Raw genomic sequence first — 18,370 nt, forward strand, 5'->3', positions numbered from 1 at the left:
CTTGGTGTGAGGCTACTCCTACAGTTCCTAACTGGAGCCTTCTAAGCCCACATCAACAGACTCTCTGCACTAAACCTAAGAACCCACTCTTAGGGAAGCCCAGCCCTCAAACTTACTTCTTTTTTTCTCCTTTGTTTTTCCCCTACAGCTAGAGTGCCTCCTTCCAGGCTTGATGCTGCTGCTATGTCTTGCAGGCTGTGGGGGTCAGCTGCAACCTATCTCCAGGACTGTTAGTCCCTTCCTGCACTAGTCTAGTGGAGGTTTGTTCACTCTGTCACAGAGGTAAATAGGAATCTTACAAACATGCTAAACACCTGAATGATATAGGTAATAGAACCTACATTAGAGGGATTCACAATAGGTTCTTTCAGTTAGCGATTCGTCCAGCATAACTCAGAAATTTTGCCCAGTCTGCATACGTCTCAGGATATGTTTCTCTGGAATATCTTCACATAGGGACAGAGTCAACCCTGGTTTATTGATTTCAATAAAGATACACTAGGGATACATTTGACTAATAGCCCTGATATTAAGATATTACTATCAAAATATTCAAGTGTGAATTCTTAAAATTAGGCACCTATATCCATATTTAGGCATCTAAGTATAAGTAGACAGCTTTTCAAAGGAACTGAGCATCTGCAGCTCTTATTTTCTTCAATGAGACCTGGGGTGCTGAATGCTGAAAAAAATCAGAGTTTTATTCAGGTGCCTACGTTTAGGCATAGAAGTGTGAAATTCTAGTCTGTAGGGGTAAATTTTTCAAAAGCATCCAAATGACTTTTGAGAAATCCAATTTCCAAAAGTAGATAGGAGAGAGACAATAAGACTTAAAACTCCTAAATGTCTAAGGGCTGGTCTCCACTACTGGAGAGATCAATGCTGCTGCAATTGATGCAGTAGGGATCGATTTAATGGATCCAGTGAAGACCTGCTAAATGACAGCAGAGTGCTCTCTGGTCAACCCCAGTACTCCAGCTCTCCAAGAAAAGTAAAACAAGTCGACTGGAGAGCATCTCCCATCAACTCAGCATCATGAAGATACCATGGTAAGTCGACCTAAGCTATGCTGATTCAAGCTACGTTATTCACATAGCTGGAGTAGCGTAACTTAGTTCGACTTATCCCCATAGTGAAGATAAGCCCTAAGTCTCTTGAAAATGGACTTAGGCTCTAAATCACTTAGGCACTTATGAAAATATTCCCTAGGTCTTCTGAATAAGGACTCAATTCTGTCCTCAGATACATCTGTGCAATTTCCACTGACTTCAGTGGGATTATCAGAAGTGAATGCCAGGAAAAAACCTCAGCCCTAAATATAGTACACAATAGTACTCTCTAGTGTCTCACTGTAGTGCAATTGTTCTCCTCAATCAGGACTGCAATGGCAAAAAGATTTAAAAATGAAAATCCAGATGCTTTCACTGCGTAGTTGGCCTTCTTCATTCAAAAGGGTTATAAATCTCCAGCTTGCAACAAAGAGTGAACAATTCAATCTTCTTCTACACAGCACTGTTCCTCAGACGTTCTTGTTAACTCCTGGAAATGTGCTGGAAATGGCCCACCTTGATTATCACTTCAAAAGGTTTTCTCTCCCCCCACCCCACTCACCTGCTGGTAATAGCTCATTTTAAGTGATCACTCTCCTTACAATATGTATGATAAACCACCATTTTTTCATGGTCTGTGTGTATATAAATCTCCTCACTGTATTTTCCACTGAATGCATCCGATGAAGTGAGCTGTAGCTCACAAAAGCTTATGCTCAAATAAATTGGTTAGTCTCTAAGGTGCCACAAGTACTCCTTTTCTTTTTGCAAATACAGACTAACACGGCTGCTACTCTGAAAACAGCACATATAGTAATACATATGCTATTCTGCCTTCATGATTGTCACAGATGCCCTAACCACCCCTCAGCAAACTAGACCTATTTTCCCACACACTCCAGTGTGGCATGCTGGGAATTCTGAGACAGATTCAGGTACATTTTAAATAGGAGGGTTTTACTGAATTAAATATGAAAAATGATTAATAAAATTAATACACTACTGCTTGTGTTACTTATTTTGATGTTAAATTTAATTGTCTAAGCGTTTGGGTTTCTCTCCTAATCAAATCCAGAATTCTGACTACTCTCACTAATACTTAGGGCAGGTCTACACTACTACGGCTAAGTCAACCTAAGTTATGCAACTCTAGCTACATGAATAACATAGCTAGAGTCAATGTATGTTAGGTCATCTTATTTTGGTGTCTACATTGTGCTGGATTGATGGGAGGAACTCTCCCGTTGATTTACCTTATGCTTCTCATTCTGGTGGAGTCCTGGAATCGATGGGAGAGCGATCAGTGATCGATTTCGTGGGTCTCCACTAGATTCACTAGACCCACTGAGATTCACTAGACCCACTAAATCGACCCCTGGTGGATCGATTGCCGCACATCCATCCCCTGGTAAGTGGAGACAAACCCTTACTGACCTTCTTTACACTTATGTCCCCTCAGTGAACTCAGTAGGGTGGCACATGGGTAACTGCAAGCAGCATTTGACCCTTTCCTTTTTATTTTATCTACTCGTTATTTATTCATATGCCTTAGAGATAGGTACAGTATAAGAACATAGATAAACAGACTGGTAGATCCAAACTGCCTAATTTCTCCAGGATTCATAGATTAGGATCACAGTTTCCATTTGAGCCTGCTTCTGAAAGCTGGGTAGCACCTGAGGCTCCTGCTGACATTTTTGAGAGTTGCATCTGTTTGACTCTTTTTATGAATAGGCATTTAATCCTGATGCTTTCTGACTCAACTAGTATTTTATTTTACCTTAAATGGAACATATATTTGTGGATTTCACATTTCTGACATTTGTTTGTTTAAAGATTAATAGATTACATTTGGTCAGATGAGGAATCATAAAAACCTAATTTGGAAGAAGGAGGGGAATTTGAAGCTATTCTTTTGCTATTTTTTGTTTGAGTGTAATAGTTTCTGACCTTAATTTCAGGAGTGTATGCACCACTCCCTGCTAACGTCTAAGCAGAAAACTGGAAGCCATGATCATATAAAGAATACAAGGATTATCTCTGAAAAATATGCGATGAATATTTAGATAATATGAACAGCTTTGATGTGATTGTTAGTCACAAATGAATAACTCTTTAATATATCATTAATATCTGTCAATGAATTCTGTCATCCTGCCCCGGTCATTCTCTCACGGCCCTACATGCAGCTGCTCAAAAATCTCTTCCTGAACTGTTCGGGTCAGAATTATACAATAATCGTCAGAGTTTTCTAGAACAACAACAATGCAGATCAAAAGGAATGATTTCAAAGCAGTAGCTTTGTGGATTCTAAAGTAGTATCTCCAGAGGAAGCTCGAACCAGTGAATCAGTACCATATTTTATGAGGCCCGAGGCAATATAATTAGCAAGCTTGGGAATGCCTTAATATATTTAACCAAAAGGTATTTTAGAGTCAGAGTTTAATGCCTACCCATGCTATAGACCAAAGGTAGTTTGTTTACACAGAGAAACTATAGGGGTGAAGTAAATGTCAAGAAAAACTTACAGTACGGGCAGCCGTAGACCTCAATTCTCAGCCCAATTTGGCCCTCTCCATTCCAATCCAGAGGAACTATGCGAATATAGCGGGCTATAACTGGATGCTGCAAATCATGCCGGATCACACTGTCAGAATTTGTATTTCCAGGAAACGCCTGAGGGGAGGAAAAAGAAACCTCTTGTAACATTAGATATATTTCAGATGCTGTAAGAATACTTCTGTGAGGGGAAAAAAATAGGAACAGCAGTCTGATTATTTAGGTTAAACTGCATTCTGGTCAAATTGTCTCTATGATAGTGATTGAATTAATGGATGATTCAATAAACAGCACTGGCAGTTCTACAATGCTCATGAAAGATGCCAGATATAGGTCACTGGAAGCTAATGTCCTCTTTCTCCTAATAGGTATAGTATGCCTTGTTCTTGATTGAGTGAATCACCACTAAGGGTGAGAAAGTAGTTCATTCTGTGTGTCTATCTAGTTTTTAGCTAGTTTGTTAGAATGTAAATAAGTGTCCTAATTGTAGTGACTGTTTTTCTAATGAAGACACTTATTCACTAATAACTAGACTGAACACACCAACTCTTTTTTGCATAGATGGAAATAATTTTAGTTATTAGTGACTTGGGAGAGATTTGAACTGATGAACAGTGAAATGCTCTCATTCCCTTGAGCCATACTGTTCCCCATTTCAGCTTTATGCTTATATAGTAGAATTTAACATATTTCTGCAGGAGCCAGAAATCATACCTTAACTTTGAAGTCTCACCTGTAGGGAAACATGTAATCTTCACAATCAACACCTCATGCTAAACGACGTGTGCAATTAGGTATTTTGGAAATTGTGCTAATCATCATAATCTTAGCTCTTATTTGCAGTGAGAAGTATTTTTTTCCAATTACTAAGAACTCAGAGAAGGATGCAATAGTTCTCAAGTGTACTAACTTTTCTAGAACTAATGAAGTTAACACATCTAGTTTATTTTAGTTACTTCTTGGCATGATGATTCACAGCATCTAGCTCAACAGAAAACAATACCTGCTTGTTAACTCAACTTACATATTGTCTATCTAGTCAGCCCTTGGACAGTCTGTTCATTCACAGCCAGAACTTCACATAGGCAGAACTTTATCATCTTTCTTGTAGCTAGCTTTCACGGGAGATAAACATGTCAAGCTACTGAACAGGGCAGTAGTACACCAAGGGGAAATGGATAGCTAATTGTCAAAAAGACTATAAACAGTCATTGTAAGTACATTCTTATAAAATTCAGCCACTGCAGCTTTTGCTAGAGAAAAACCTGTGTCCAAAGATTCAGAAGTAATTCAGTATTAATGAATAGGCCTATATTTTAGTTATTCATATCAATCAGAACACATTTGCTCATTTAAAATAGTCTATTGTACATATTGCTATAGACTGTAATATACTTAGGGCTAGAATATACAAAACACACAGTGCCCAGAATAAGGTGCTATGGGGGCCCCATCATCCCTGAGGTAGTTACAGGAGAAGAATCCCTCCCCAAGATTCCCACCATGCTAGGAGAGCATTTATGCTTCTACACCCCTTGCATGCCAGTTCCATTCTATGCTTGGCCATGTCCCAGTCCTCTCCCTGCATCCATTGGGCTGGACTGTGCTTCCCATGCAGGGATCACTCCTCTCAGAGTAAATTCAGTTACCACAATTATGGAAGGCTCCTACTGGGGAAGCATAAGGAGAGGAAGTCTTCTCTTTCATACTAGTACCAAGCAGAATCTGGTCCGCGTTGTTTCTGGTTTGGTTTTTTCCTTCTGAAGTTTAGTGTTTATTTATGTAAATTATGACCCACTTTAAAGCTGAATCTTTCTGTTTTTTTTTTATTTACAGAAAATTATTTCAAAAGCAGGTGTCACTGTTTTTGGTATTTCTTCACCCACCTGCAATTTGCACCAGGAAAGATTTTAAACATCAAAACTTCTTTGAGACAATTACCTCCACTTCTAGAAATAGTATTAGATGTCTAGTATGTATGAATTAATCACTGTTTCAAGGACAGAAACACAAAAGTTGAAATTCTCCACAAATTTCAAAACAGCTACAGTTGGTTCTTTTCCATAATCATTTAAAAAAAGAACACTGTATAGCTTCTGGATAGTTTTATTCCTTCTTCTTGACTAACAAATAAATAAAATTAGAAACCTTAAGCATATAGTTGTCACGATTAAAAAGGAAACATTGATCAGTGGTCAACAGGACATTCAAAGATTTCACCCCAAATGTATTTATTGATTACTATACGCAGGGCTTGTAATGATGCCTATTATTAAGGTTGCCTGACCCTTCCCATTATAAGATCCAGTCTTAAATTATTTGCAGCTTTGCAAACTAACCATTGAGATCACACAACATGCTGGGCTTCTGCCTGAGGCTGACTTTTTTTTTATTTTTTTGCCAGCCAAAATGGTTCAGTCATTTCCAAGAATAAGTCTACGGAAAAACACACATTGTTTGCCCATGTTAAAATATACTGGCAACCTTTTATTTGAAAAGCTCTAACACGTCATGCTTTGGAGCAAGGACTTGAAATTTGGCCTTTGTGTCAGACATGTGCCTTTTGCTGCCCCTGAAAATCCACCTACATTTGGCCAAGATATCAGCCTCTGAAAAATTGCAGTTTGCACCTGCTCAGTAGAGACGTTAGATTTTAGCATGTAATCCCTCCTCCCTGAGCATGTTCTAGCCTCTCTCAACTCCTAATGCTGATCAGACTGCAAAATTGCCATCCCCACAAAGCAAATGAGCATGCTTTATCCCCTCAGAGGTCCTACTTGTTAGCAGCATGTGCTGGCAACATCTCCACAGAGTGACTGAACGTGCTGCAATCCTTGGCTACGGGGACAATGCCAGACTCTCTCTCTCTCTAATGGCTGTTCCAGGCCTAGGTGAAGCTGGGCACTGAAACTGTGAGCAGGCAGCCTCTCTCTCTCCTGTGCTCCCAGTAACCCACTACTTGGCACCCAAGTAGCAAGAAGGAGGAGGAAGCCATCTGCTTTCAATACAAATGAGACACAAAGTGGACTAGGGAAGAGGGAAAGCAGACTGGGACAAGAAGTCTGATGAGACTGGAAGTGGGGAGAGAGAACTGTACGCCTGTATCTGGCTATAGAAAACAATGCATAGGGAGTTGGGGCAGAGGGGATGCTTGGACTGGTATCTGGGGGGTAGGAGAGGCTGGGACTGGTTGGTCAAGAAAACTGGGGCTAGGAGTTGGGCAGGGAAATGGGCAAGGGATAGAGCTAGTTGTTAGGGGAAGGGAACACTGAGATCAGATGAAGAGCTGGGAGCAAGAGGGATGGCTGGTACTAGGAACCCTGGGACAGAACAGGGGGAGGAGAGATTGATCTCGCAAGAGATGGGGCAGAGGGAGAACTAGAAAAAGGAGCCAGAGATGGAGTGTGGTTGGGGGGGGGGGCGGAGATGAAGATTGAATGAGTATCATGTGGCGGGAGACTAGGACTGGAAGCCAGTAGGGTTGGGGAAAAGAAAGATTGCATGAGGTATTTGGGGGGGAAATTGGAACTGGCTGGGCAAAGATACTGGGACTGGGTATGGGGAGGAGAGGTATGGGAGTGTGGGGATGAGATTGGGACTCATACAGCGAGCCCACAAGGGGAGACTGGGACTGGCTGGCCCAAGTGCCTGGGATTAGGAAGAGAATCTTGGGAATGGAGGCTTGGAAGGCTAGGAGAGTGGGACTAGGGAACAGACAGTGCTGGGATAGGGACAAATTGGATGTGATCAGACAGAAAAGTCTAGGTTTGGGGAATGGGTAGAAGAGTCTCTGCCCACTGGAACACTCACCTCCAGAGCCTAGAATGGAGCCCAACTTTCCTGAGTCTTGTCATTCATCTGCTGTGAGTAAATATCTGTGAAACCCCTGGCAGTGTCTCATCCACCTCTAGTGCTGGTCCACATACAAGCTTTAAGTTGCTCCATTAGCTGAAGTTGCAGAAGTCTGGGCAGTGGATCTAAAGGTTCCAACCCTACTGATGATCCATGTGGGTATCAATATGACATCTCATGTTGGAAATTTCCATTTGCTTTTTAAAAGCCCCAGAAATTACCCACCAAAAACTTCTTAAACAGACCATTAAGATCACAAAGCCCAACTTTAGGAAATGCCAAGATTAAGGTTGCTCATAAAACCTTATTTCATCCCCCTTGTATGTATGTCTTATGATAGAGTCTCTAATTAAATGGTCACATGCTATTTTTTCCACAAGACCCCTGCCTCATTTGGTGCACCCGATGGACCTGCTCTGGGGATGAATCAAGGTCATATAGTGAAACGACTCTGTTGTTGATAAGCACTCCTGCCTCATTTGTTGGAGAAGTTGGAAGGTAAACAATGAATGAGGCAGAGGACTGCTGGAAGAGAAAGAACAGTTACATGGTTAAGGCACTTGAATGCTGCCTCAGACCATTTGGATTCAACAAGAATATAAGAGCTGCCATACTGGATCAGACCAAAGTACTGAGCAATCACAGCTGCAACTGAAGTCGATAAGAGCTTGTGCCACAGAAAACTCATGAGTAAATTAATAGTTCAGTCTTCAAACAAGGGTTTGGATAACATGCACTAAATCAGGAATAGGGCCAAACATTGAACAATGAGGTGAAAACAAAATATCCAATGGCTGATCATTAAGTGAGTGCTGTGCATTCTGTGCACTGAATAAGGCAAGGGTCCTGTGGGGAAAAAATAGTATATGATCATGTAATTAAAGACTGTCACCATGAATACGTACATGGGGGTTGTATTAAGGCTGGGTGGGCAATCTTAATTCTGTTGTTTCCTAACTTCAAAGTTCTTAGGGTGACCAGATGTCCCGATTTTATAGGGACAGTCTCGATTTTTGGGTCTTTTTCTTGTGTAGGCTCCTATTACCCCCCACGCTCATCCCAATTTTTCACATTTGCTGTCTGGTCACCCTTGGAGTTCTTGACTTTGCAACCTTGGCAATACTCTTTAAAGATAGTGCATTTCTGTATAATATAAAGTATAGTGGGAAAGCATAGACTCTCTAATATATCTCCATGAAACCACTGGTAAAAGCTGACTTTTAAAATCAGAACTACTGAATGTGACTCTCTAAGTCTACTACCTGGATAAAAGCCCTTTCAAAAAGATTTAGGGTCTAACCCTAAAAATGCTAATTACCAGGCACATTACTTATTACTTTGAGTAGTCTTAAGCACTACACGCAGTAGCATTTACTCGATCAGGTGAACAGACACAAGCAATAGAGAATAGGGTAATACGGGAGTGTGGTCAGCTTCCCGGATAATTAAAGTGCATTTAATTTACTTTCGAGCAGAACAATACATTTTTAAATGCAGCCTTCATTTAGATAAATGTAGTACAGTAATGCATGTTCTGTGGATAATGCAAACAGCAGCCCAAATCCATCACTGCAAGGCTGAAAAATCAATTTACAGAGACTTGTGAATTATGTACCATTGCCGTTAAAGCTCCTTTTCTGACTGAGATTTGTACATGGGCTTAGAAAGACAGGTTTTCATTAAAAAAAACCCTGAATTTATATAATTTGCAAACCTTCATGTTTGCCAAGGTTAAACAGTTTAATAAAATTTAAAATTATAATTCAAACTGATGTTATTGTGGGCGGTTTTTAAGGGCAGCAAGAATTAGACTATAAAATACATAAGTGTACACTAAAAAAAAACACAACCTCCTGTAACTTTTTCTTAAAACCTGAAAATATCTATGGTATCTGAACAAGTTGTCCAAATTAGTAATCTCAAAAGCAGACTGAAATCTTTAAAGTCTGTGTTAACATTGCCAGAAATGTGCCCCTTATGAGCAATTCAACCTTTCTTCAGTCCAAATAGTTAGGAAAATTTACTAAGGCAGCAGTAAATGCTCAGCTGGTTGTAAACCAAGTAATACAGTGTCAGCAATCCAGTCCTTAAATCATCCCCTTTACAAACTAGGCCTCTGCTCATATTGGACACAAAGCTCTTAAAGCTTCTTCAACATGTTTCAACTCACATCACAATGAAAAGATTGTGAGCTGGAAGCATTGTGCCGGATTTAGGAATTCTGGGGAGCACTGCAGGGATACTGTTACTGTGGCACCTCTACCGACAATGCAGCCTGACTATCTTTGCTGGCCAGTGTGAAAAATGGGGTATGGCCAGGGGCCCACTACATGCCCAGCCATTTTGGAAATGCTAGTTGCTGACAGTGGCACGAAGCTTGCACGTATCTGGTCAGGATAACACACGGGCTGCTACCATGTTTGGTCTCTGCGTGAGTGTGCAGAGTGGGAAGCCTACTTTTACTTCATTTTTCTCTCTTGCACACCATGTGCAATTCCATTGGAGTTACACCTGATTTACAGAGGGGTAAGTGAATGGAGAATCGGGTTGTGACCCTTTAATATTTACTGTTGATCAAGTGTTTTCTTACATAAAATCTTTCCATTGCTGAGCATGTCATTCACAAAGCTAGAGTATGAAAAAAACCAAAAACAGTGTTCACTTTTCCTAAATCTTTGTAAATTGTGTTACTCTGAAAGTTCTCACAGCGTTACACCACTGGGCAGAATGCTTCTTCTTAGCACTTTACATTTGCTTCTTCTTAGCATAGCAGGTGGGCATGATGATCAGGGTCCAGACATTCCAAGGGGGAAACAGAAGGGTTAAGCACCAAAAATAAATAGTTAAACCAACTGATCGCATGCTGTGTTTTTGTTATAAAAACATACCAAATAAGGTAATGTTCACTTACTAGTAGTTATGAGATATGCGTGCAGGTTCGGGTTCTGAATGTATGTGTGTACAGATATGTAGAAAATTGTAACTGGACCTGTGGTGCAACTTCAGCATCACCTCACAACAGGATGGGGAAGCAATCAGGCAGAGAGGGGCTACCTCTCCGAAAGAATGAAACTGGTTTCAAGCACCTAGCCATTTGTCCAGCCCGGGGGAAGAAAAACAATGATGAACCATCAAAGTAAATGGGAACAGAAAAGAAAACCCCCATCTTCGAAAACTAAGAAAGGAGAGAGTTTTACCCATCTATAGTGACTGAAGAAAAAAAAAAAAACTTTGCAAACCCCTTCAAAATGGAAGATGGTTTGAACTGAAGAACATCCAGAACCTGGAGGACAGTCTCCAGGTGGAAAACAGCCTGGGAATGCTGGATCCCTTCCATACCTAGAAGGTATTTTGGGAAACTGTTTAAGAGAATAGGTAACTCCTACTAGAAAAGGTATTTTATCTAATATGAAAGAGAAAGGCTTGAGGATGCAACTTTACATTCATTTTTTTGCATAACTTGTATATGTTTGCTTTCCCTTACTATTTCATCTTTGAATGTGTGGTTTTTATATTAAATAAACTTTTTGTTTATTTTCACCCCAAGCAGGTCCCTGGTGTGCTAACTGTGTGGAGTGTGTGCGCCAGAGCAAACTTATAATCTGGGGGTTGGTCTCACAACTTTAGGGTAGATGAACCAGAGGGGAACAGTCTGAGTGTCTGGTAATTAACTCAGAGAACATGTATTTGAGGAGAACTGTGACTTGAAGGGCTGTTGATGTCACCCTGAAAAGTGTAACTAGACTGCTGATTGCCAGGGAGAGACCTTATGCTTGTGGGCAGGCTACTTGTGTCTGGGTATTGAACAACAGCTGCACTGAACAGAAGTCCTCAAAGATACAGGACAGGTGATGATGGAATATATTACTGGTCTGCATGGACCCCAAAACATCACAGTCGGGAAAACCAGTGAAATTAAAATAGGAGAAGAAAATAATTTGCTAGTGTTTCCATGTTGCTCACCTGTTAAAAATTGGCTTGAAACAGAAACCAGACCATCTAGATCAAAACTTCTGCAAAATTTGGGGATTGTTCAGATTCAGATTTGATTTCACATCTCGACTTTGCAGATTAGAGCCATCATTTAATAAAACAAATCCAAAACAAGTTGTAAATGCATTAGCTTGTGAATTTAAATAAAATATTGCAACACAAAGGAAAAGTGCTGTAGGTAAGTACATTTCACAACGGTCAGATAAGTTTAGTAATGTAGTAAATGAACTATAACTCTGCCCTTCTGGAAGAAAAATGCATTAAGGTTTACATTACTATTACACATATCCACAGCAATTTACACTCACAACACTATTGCACAGAATTTACTTTTTTCCCCTTTAATAAAAGGGATTACAAAGAGACCCCCAACTGCCAAAATCATCCTACATCTTCCCAAAGTTTATGAGAGCTGAGCTATCTCCCAGTTGTCATAGCCCTCCCAGATCCTTCCTAACTACAGTGAGATGTGGTGGCTGAAGAAAAGTGAAACAAGATACGGAGGTCTCATTCCACCATCCCTTGTGCATGTCTACACTTTGCTCCTTCGTGTCAGCCATGCACATCCTCACCAGGAGCCCTTGTACTGATTGTACTGTCAGTGTGGGATGACTTCTGAAAACCAGTAACTGTCAATGTAAGCAATGGAGTGTCCACACTGACACTGCATCAACCTAACTACATCAACATTGACTCTACACCTTTCATGGAGGGGGAGTTACTAAGTCGGTGTATCTGGACAATTATATCCACGGGCTCAAAATATTATTGTATACACTTACATAATTAATTCAACGTAAACTGCTTTGCATCAACCTAATTCTGTAGTGTAGACCAGGCCTCAGACATTTAATGAAGGAGAGAAGAGGAAGTTCCCACTCTAGCTTTTAGCAGAGCAGGAGCGGCACCTCCCTCCATCACATATTTTAGTTTCTGGTGAGAAGTTACTGGTCTCAGTGTGTGATATATTCAGAGGCATGGAGTGCATATACTTGAATGTACAATCTCTGTTTGCAGCAGTAAAGGAAAGAAATGATAAAAGACAAAAAACACCCTGTCACCTGTGGGTGAACACTTTTCACATAGCGATCATTCTCTATCTGACCTATCAGTCTTCATCCTCAAAGGAAACTTGCATGGCACTTCCAAAAGACGAGCCTGGGAGCTTAAATTCATAACTTTGATAGGCACTAAAAATCATGGACTGTACAGAGACACTGGATTTATGGCTTATTACAACTATCACTAACCCACTAACCCTCCTTTTTGTCCTATAACTATAGGGGGCTTAATGGACCATTTCACCTTGAATGGTGCCTTAGAACAGTGGCTCTCAACTTTTCTAGACTACTGTCCCCTTTCAGGAGTCTGATTTGTCTTGTGTACCCCCAAGATTCACCTCACTTAAAAACTGCTTGCTTATAAAACCAGACAAAAAATAAAGTGTCACAGCACATTATTACTGAAAAATTGTTTACTTTCTCATTTTTCCATATAATTATAAAATAAATCAATTGGAATATAAATATTGTATTTACATTTCGGTGTATAGAGCAGTATAAACAAGTCATTGTAATGAAATTTTAGTTTGTACTAACTTTGCTAGTGCATTTTATGTCGCCTCTTGTAAAAACAGGCAAATATCTGGATGGGTTGATGTACCCCCTGGAAGACCTCTATGTACCCCCCAGGAGTATGTGTTACCCCTGGTTGAGAACCACTTTAGAATATGTGCTAATTCCTTGTGCTAAACCATCTAGTCAATCTTGTATTTAGCTTTGACACTCTGAGTACCTTTCCCAGAGCTGAAGAAGAGCTTTACTACAGAAAATTCTTTCCTGGGTATCTGGCTGATGAATCTTGCCCGTATGCTCAGGGTTTAGCTGATCGCCATATTTGGGGTCAGGAAGGAATTTTCCTCCAGGGCAGATTGGAAGAGGCCCTGGAGATTTTTCGCCTTCCTCTGTAGCATGGGGCATGGGACATGGGTCACTTGCTGGAGGATTCTCTGCTCCTTGAAGTCTTTAAACTACGATTTGAGAACTTCAGTAGCACAGATATAGGGGTGTGAGTTTTTTTTGCAGGAGTGGTGGGTGAAATTCTGTGGCCTGCATTGTGCAGGAGGTCAGACTAGATGATCATAATGGTCCCTTCTGACCTAAATATCTAATCTAATATCTAATATCTTGTCTCTCTCACCAACAGAAGTTGGTCCAATAAAAGATATTACCTCACCCACCTTGTCTCTCTACATTTTTATTGGCTTTTTTTAAATGAGAAAACTATTTATGAACCTGAACTTATGGAAAATCAAGGGTTTTTTTGCTATATTTTGGTACATGAACGCTACCTCTCATGTTATTGTGGCCTCATAAATATCTCCTTAACCCAGAAACAAAGCCTGTTGGGGAGAACACTGATAAAAATACAATACTGAGATATTTTGGTTCCTATTGAACACAATGTTGGGATTTTCAAAAGGCATCTACGATGAAGCTGGGTGAAATTTTTTCAGCTGAACCTTTTCCCAGCAAAATAATGCAGATTCTGCAACACCAACACGTTTCTCAAATTTGTTTTGGTTTTCCAAATTGTTTCAGTTAAAATCATGGGCTTGTTTGCCTATCAACATGAAAACAGAGGAGATCTGATTGCTCTCTATCAATAAATCAGGGGTAAACACGAGGGAGGGAGAAGAGCTATTTAAGATGAAGGACAATGATGGCGCAAGAATAAATGGGTATAAACTGGCTGTGAATACATTTAGGCTGCAAATTAGAAGACAGTTTCTAACCATCAGGGGAGTGAGTTTCTGGATCAGCCTTCCAATAGGAGTGGAGGCAAACATCCTAACTATTTTTTAAAATGAATGGGATTGTATCATGGGTTTGCCTGCAATAGTAGGGGACCGAATTTGATGACCCAGTGAAATATTCCTGTGAAAAAATACAGGACACACAAAAACCAGACAAACCCCAAATTCCAAAAAAGTTGAAATGTTTCATTTAAAAAATGTCCAAACAAAACATTTCCATTTCTCAATTCAAAACAACTTTGTTTCATATTTTCCTTCAAATTTAATAAAAACTTTAAAAAAATTAAACAATGCTTGAAATTGAAATGCATTTCATTAAAATGTTTTCAAGAAAATATTTTTTGGTTTGGCTCCAAATGACTTTCTTTTCTGATTTTGCAGAATTGCCTACAAAATGAAAACTCAGTTACTAACATGGCTCTAATCTAGGGGGAGATAAATGCTCAGTTTCCATTGAATAAATTAGTTGAATGGTTAACTCCACAGGATGCTTTTGAAAATGCATGAGCCAAAAAGTGAGAGATGGGTGAGTGTAGAAAAGAGATACAGTAGCCAGTGAAGAATGAGGACAGGGAGCCAGGGCCAGAGGAAGAAAAGCTAGATGAATGGGAAAGAAAGAAGGAAGAACGGACGGAGGGATGCATGCGGAAGGAAGGACAGAGATAAAGATGGGGGGCAAGAACAGAAAACGGTATTGAGATAAGAAAAATAAAGAATAAACAGAAAAATAGAAAAAAAAAGAGAAAATGCTAAATGTTAAGATGGGTAAAGTGGCCTATTTGCAGGGGGTGAAAGTAAGTTAAAAGACTTACCGGTACTCTGGAGTCCTGATGAGGGGGTGGGGCCTCAACCGGAAGAGGCGGGGCCTTTAAATCCCCAGGCACTTTAAATCAGTATTTAAAGGGCCTGGGGCTGGGGCTGTGGGAGCCCCAGCTGGGAACCCCGGGCCCTTTAAATCACCCCCTGAGCTCCCAGCTGCAGAGGCAATGGAGAGCCCTGGGGTTTGGGGGTGATTTAAAGGGGGCTATTTAAAGGGCCTGGGGCCACCGCTACCACCCCAGCCCTTTAACTTGCCACTGGAGCCCGGCTGCCGCTACCCCAGGGCTCTGACAACAAGGCTCCGGGGACAATTTAAAGGGCCCAGGCTGGATTAACTTTTTGTGTGCCTGGTGCCAAACATTTGAGGGGCCCCCTGGGGAAAGAAGAGGCCAGGGGCAAGAGCACAGCGGGGTATGGTGGTGTGGGGGAGGGGGGGAGGATTGGACCCCAGCTGGAGTGAGGCAGGGGCCAGGGCAAGATGAGCACAGTGAGGCATGGTGGGGGGGAGAATTAGTCCCTGCTGACTGGAGGGCAGGGGCTGGGGGCAAAAACACAGTGGGGTGGGAGCTAGGGTTGGTCCTTGGAGCAAGGGAGGGGCTGGGAGTAAACTGCAAGGGCAGCAGGGCTGGGGAAGGGGTAAACAGGATACCCCACACACACCCCTGCCCACATAGAGCGGGTACCTACCTTCTCCCTGGTTCTAGCCCATTCTCTTTGTCTCTCTCTGCACCAAGCTAAGGGTGGGGGTGCACTGAGAACAGGGCTGGGGATGCAGGGTCTGGGAGGGAGTTAGGGTGCAGGTGGGTATGTGGGGTGGGGGAGGGTGCAGGAGCTCCCGTTCGGTGCTCAGGGTGGGGTTGAGGATGTGGGGGAATGCAGGAGTCAGGGCATGGGGTGTGGGAGGGTGCAGGAGTCAGGGCAGAGGGCTGGGGGTGGGGGCTGGGGTTGTGGGGGTGCAGGAGTCAGGGAAGAGGGCTGGGGTCGCTCCCAGCTCCCTGCCCTGAGCGGCTCACGGCAGGGGGCTGGAGGGGGTATGCCCTGATTTGACCCCCTTCCCCAAGGCCCCACCCCTGCCTGTTCTCTGCTTTCTCATGCCAGCAAACAGCTGATTGGCAGCAGGGAGAGAGAGTGAGAGGGGGAGGGGGAACGCAGCACACTGGGGGAAGAGGCGGGGGAGGGGGAAGTTGGGCTGTCAGCGGAGCCTGCCCTGCAGCAGCAGGACAGAGCCCCGGGAGAAGGCAACACCAATAGCGTCTGCCCCCATAGGAGAGTGCGGGGGGCAGAGAAGAGTGGCCAGGCCCCCTTCCGAGTGTGGGCCCTTTAAATAGCCACTGGAGCCCCACTGCCGCTACCCCAGGGCTCCGGTACAGGGCTCTGGTGGAAATTTAAAGGGGCGTACCGGCTTACTTGCACCTCTGCCTATTTGCCTCTCTTTTCAAATAGAACAAGGGCACCCTCAGCACTGTGTGATTTCTACAGTGCCCTTCTCAGGGTGCGGTACCATAATAGAAAAGCAACACTTGAGTGCAGTTAATAAATAGCTTTAGTAAGTAATATTCCTTTAGCTTTCCCTGGAATTGAGAGACTAAAAAACCCTGTATTTTCAACATGCATTGAATCCCAGCTCTAAGGCTCACAATTACATAACGATTTGGGTTCCTCTGGACTCAAGATTAATACTGGAGACAACTAACCTTGAAAACTGTTACTTTCAAAACACTTGGCTGTTTTATTCCCATACTTTGCTCTCATCTTAAGGTGAGCTCTGCATTGTATATATTTTTATCCACAATATAAAGTTTATTGCATATTCAGATTGTATCTCTTTTTTCTACCTAAGAAAAATACATGGCCAAGAGTTTTCTTTTTCTCTTTATTGCTTACACAATCTTCCAACACATCCTTAATATACATCAATATGACTCATTCCATTTTTCAAAAGGTTACTTGGAATTTTTCAAGTGGAACCATGTTTATAACAGGTCACTTCAACCTCCCTATTAAATCCGGTTAAGTTTACTGTTCTGGAGCCTGGAAGCTATTTTCAACTACAAATTCTATCTTTGGATTAAAAACATGCTGTAATTGTGCAGTTCAAAGACCTAAATCTAAACAATCACCATTGGATCAACAATACATAGACATTACTCATTGCCCTATACCCTCTTTAAGCTTCCTAGCATAATAGATATATATTTTATAATTCATGTAATTGTTTTCTGTATACCAGCACAAAAGGTCTCCATACTCCGTCAGAACTCTATACCATTTAAACGAATGGGAGTTTTGCCATTGCCATAGGAGCTTCAAATAATCTTTAAAGGGCTAAATTCTGCCCTCTTCTGTTCATGCATAACTCCTACTGACTTCAGCTGCATGCATTCAATGACAAAATATACACTTAAAAAGGTTTAAAAAAAGATAAAGGGAGTTAGGTGGAGGAGAATATTTAGAAGTATCAGAATATGAGAAACAAGATATAGGCCTTCAGTAGTCATTCAAATATATGGAAGACCTATATTTTGTACATATCCTGCAGGACAGAGTATAAATTAGTCAATTTTACACAAATTTGTCATGAAAATTACCTATCTATACACAGGATTTGTGATATTAAAATCCCAAGGTTCAAACCCATCTCGCCTTGTTATGAAGTTTCATTTCAAGGAAATGACTAGTATTAACTGGATATGAGCTGCTAAACAATTGCTGTTTTACATTTCTCCTCAATCAGTACAGTAGAGTATTATCTTTGTTTAATTTACTTGGTGTAATGAAGCATAAAGCTAAAAACCAAACAACCTCCCCCCGCCATTCCCCAAGATTGAATTGCTTTCTTTATCCTCCAGCATCCTAATTATTCATATCTTCTAAGCTCAGGAGCATTACTGAGCATCTGTGTATTTTACTAGGAAAATTATAGTTCGTTTCAACTGTGGGGAAGAATCTACGACAGGTGTCCCTTAGGTCACTGTGTGCTACCTGGATGCCATCTGAAAGTGTGTATGTTTGTGTGTTGTTCTCTTTATACAACTACATGATCTTTCTGTCCACAGAAACTTCTTTAGGTGCAGGAAAGAAGGTAGGGAATATCTGGAGAGAAATCCCTTAAAAAATAAATAAAGAGGTATTGTTTAAATAGCTTCAATTCAAGGGAACATTACAGAAGGGAGAATAGTGGGCATTATAAAAAAGATCCTTGTTTCTCAGGACTGCTACCTATGCCCATGGACACCTGTGATCAGCCACATTCCAAGTGATGTTAAAACCATGTAAAGAGATC

At 41.4% G+C, this 18,370-nt stretch overlaps 1 protein-coding gene across 1 annotated transcript in view; it reads right to left on the reverse strand.

The window, feature by feature from the left end:
• CNTNAP2 (contactin associated protein 2) overlaps positions 1 to 18,370 on the reverse strand; it is a 1,667,645-nt gene that overhangs the window by 946,297 nt on the left and 702,978 nt on the right. The window contains exon 4 of the mRNA XM_084620442.1: positions 3,578 to 3,725. Coding sequence (XP_084476568.1) covers positions 3,578 to 3,725 — 148 coding nt within the window. The remainder of the gene's footprint in view (positions 1 to 3,577; positions 3,726 to 18,370) is intronic.

The sequence above is a fragment of the Lepidochelys olivacea genome, assembly GCF_965140295.1.
Source record: "Lepidochelys olivacea isolate rLepOli2 genome assembly, chromosome: 2".
Taxonomy (NCBI): domain Eukaryota; kingdom Metazoa; phylum Chordata; order Testudines; family Cheloniidae; genus Lepidochelys; species Lepidochelys olivacea.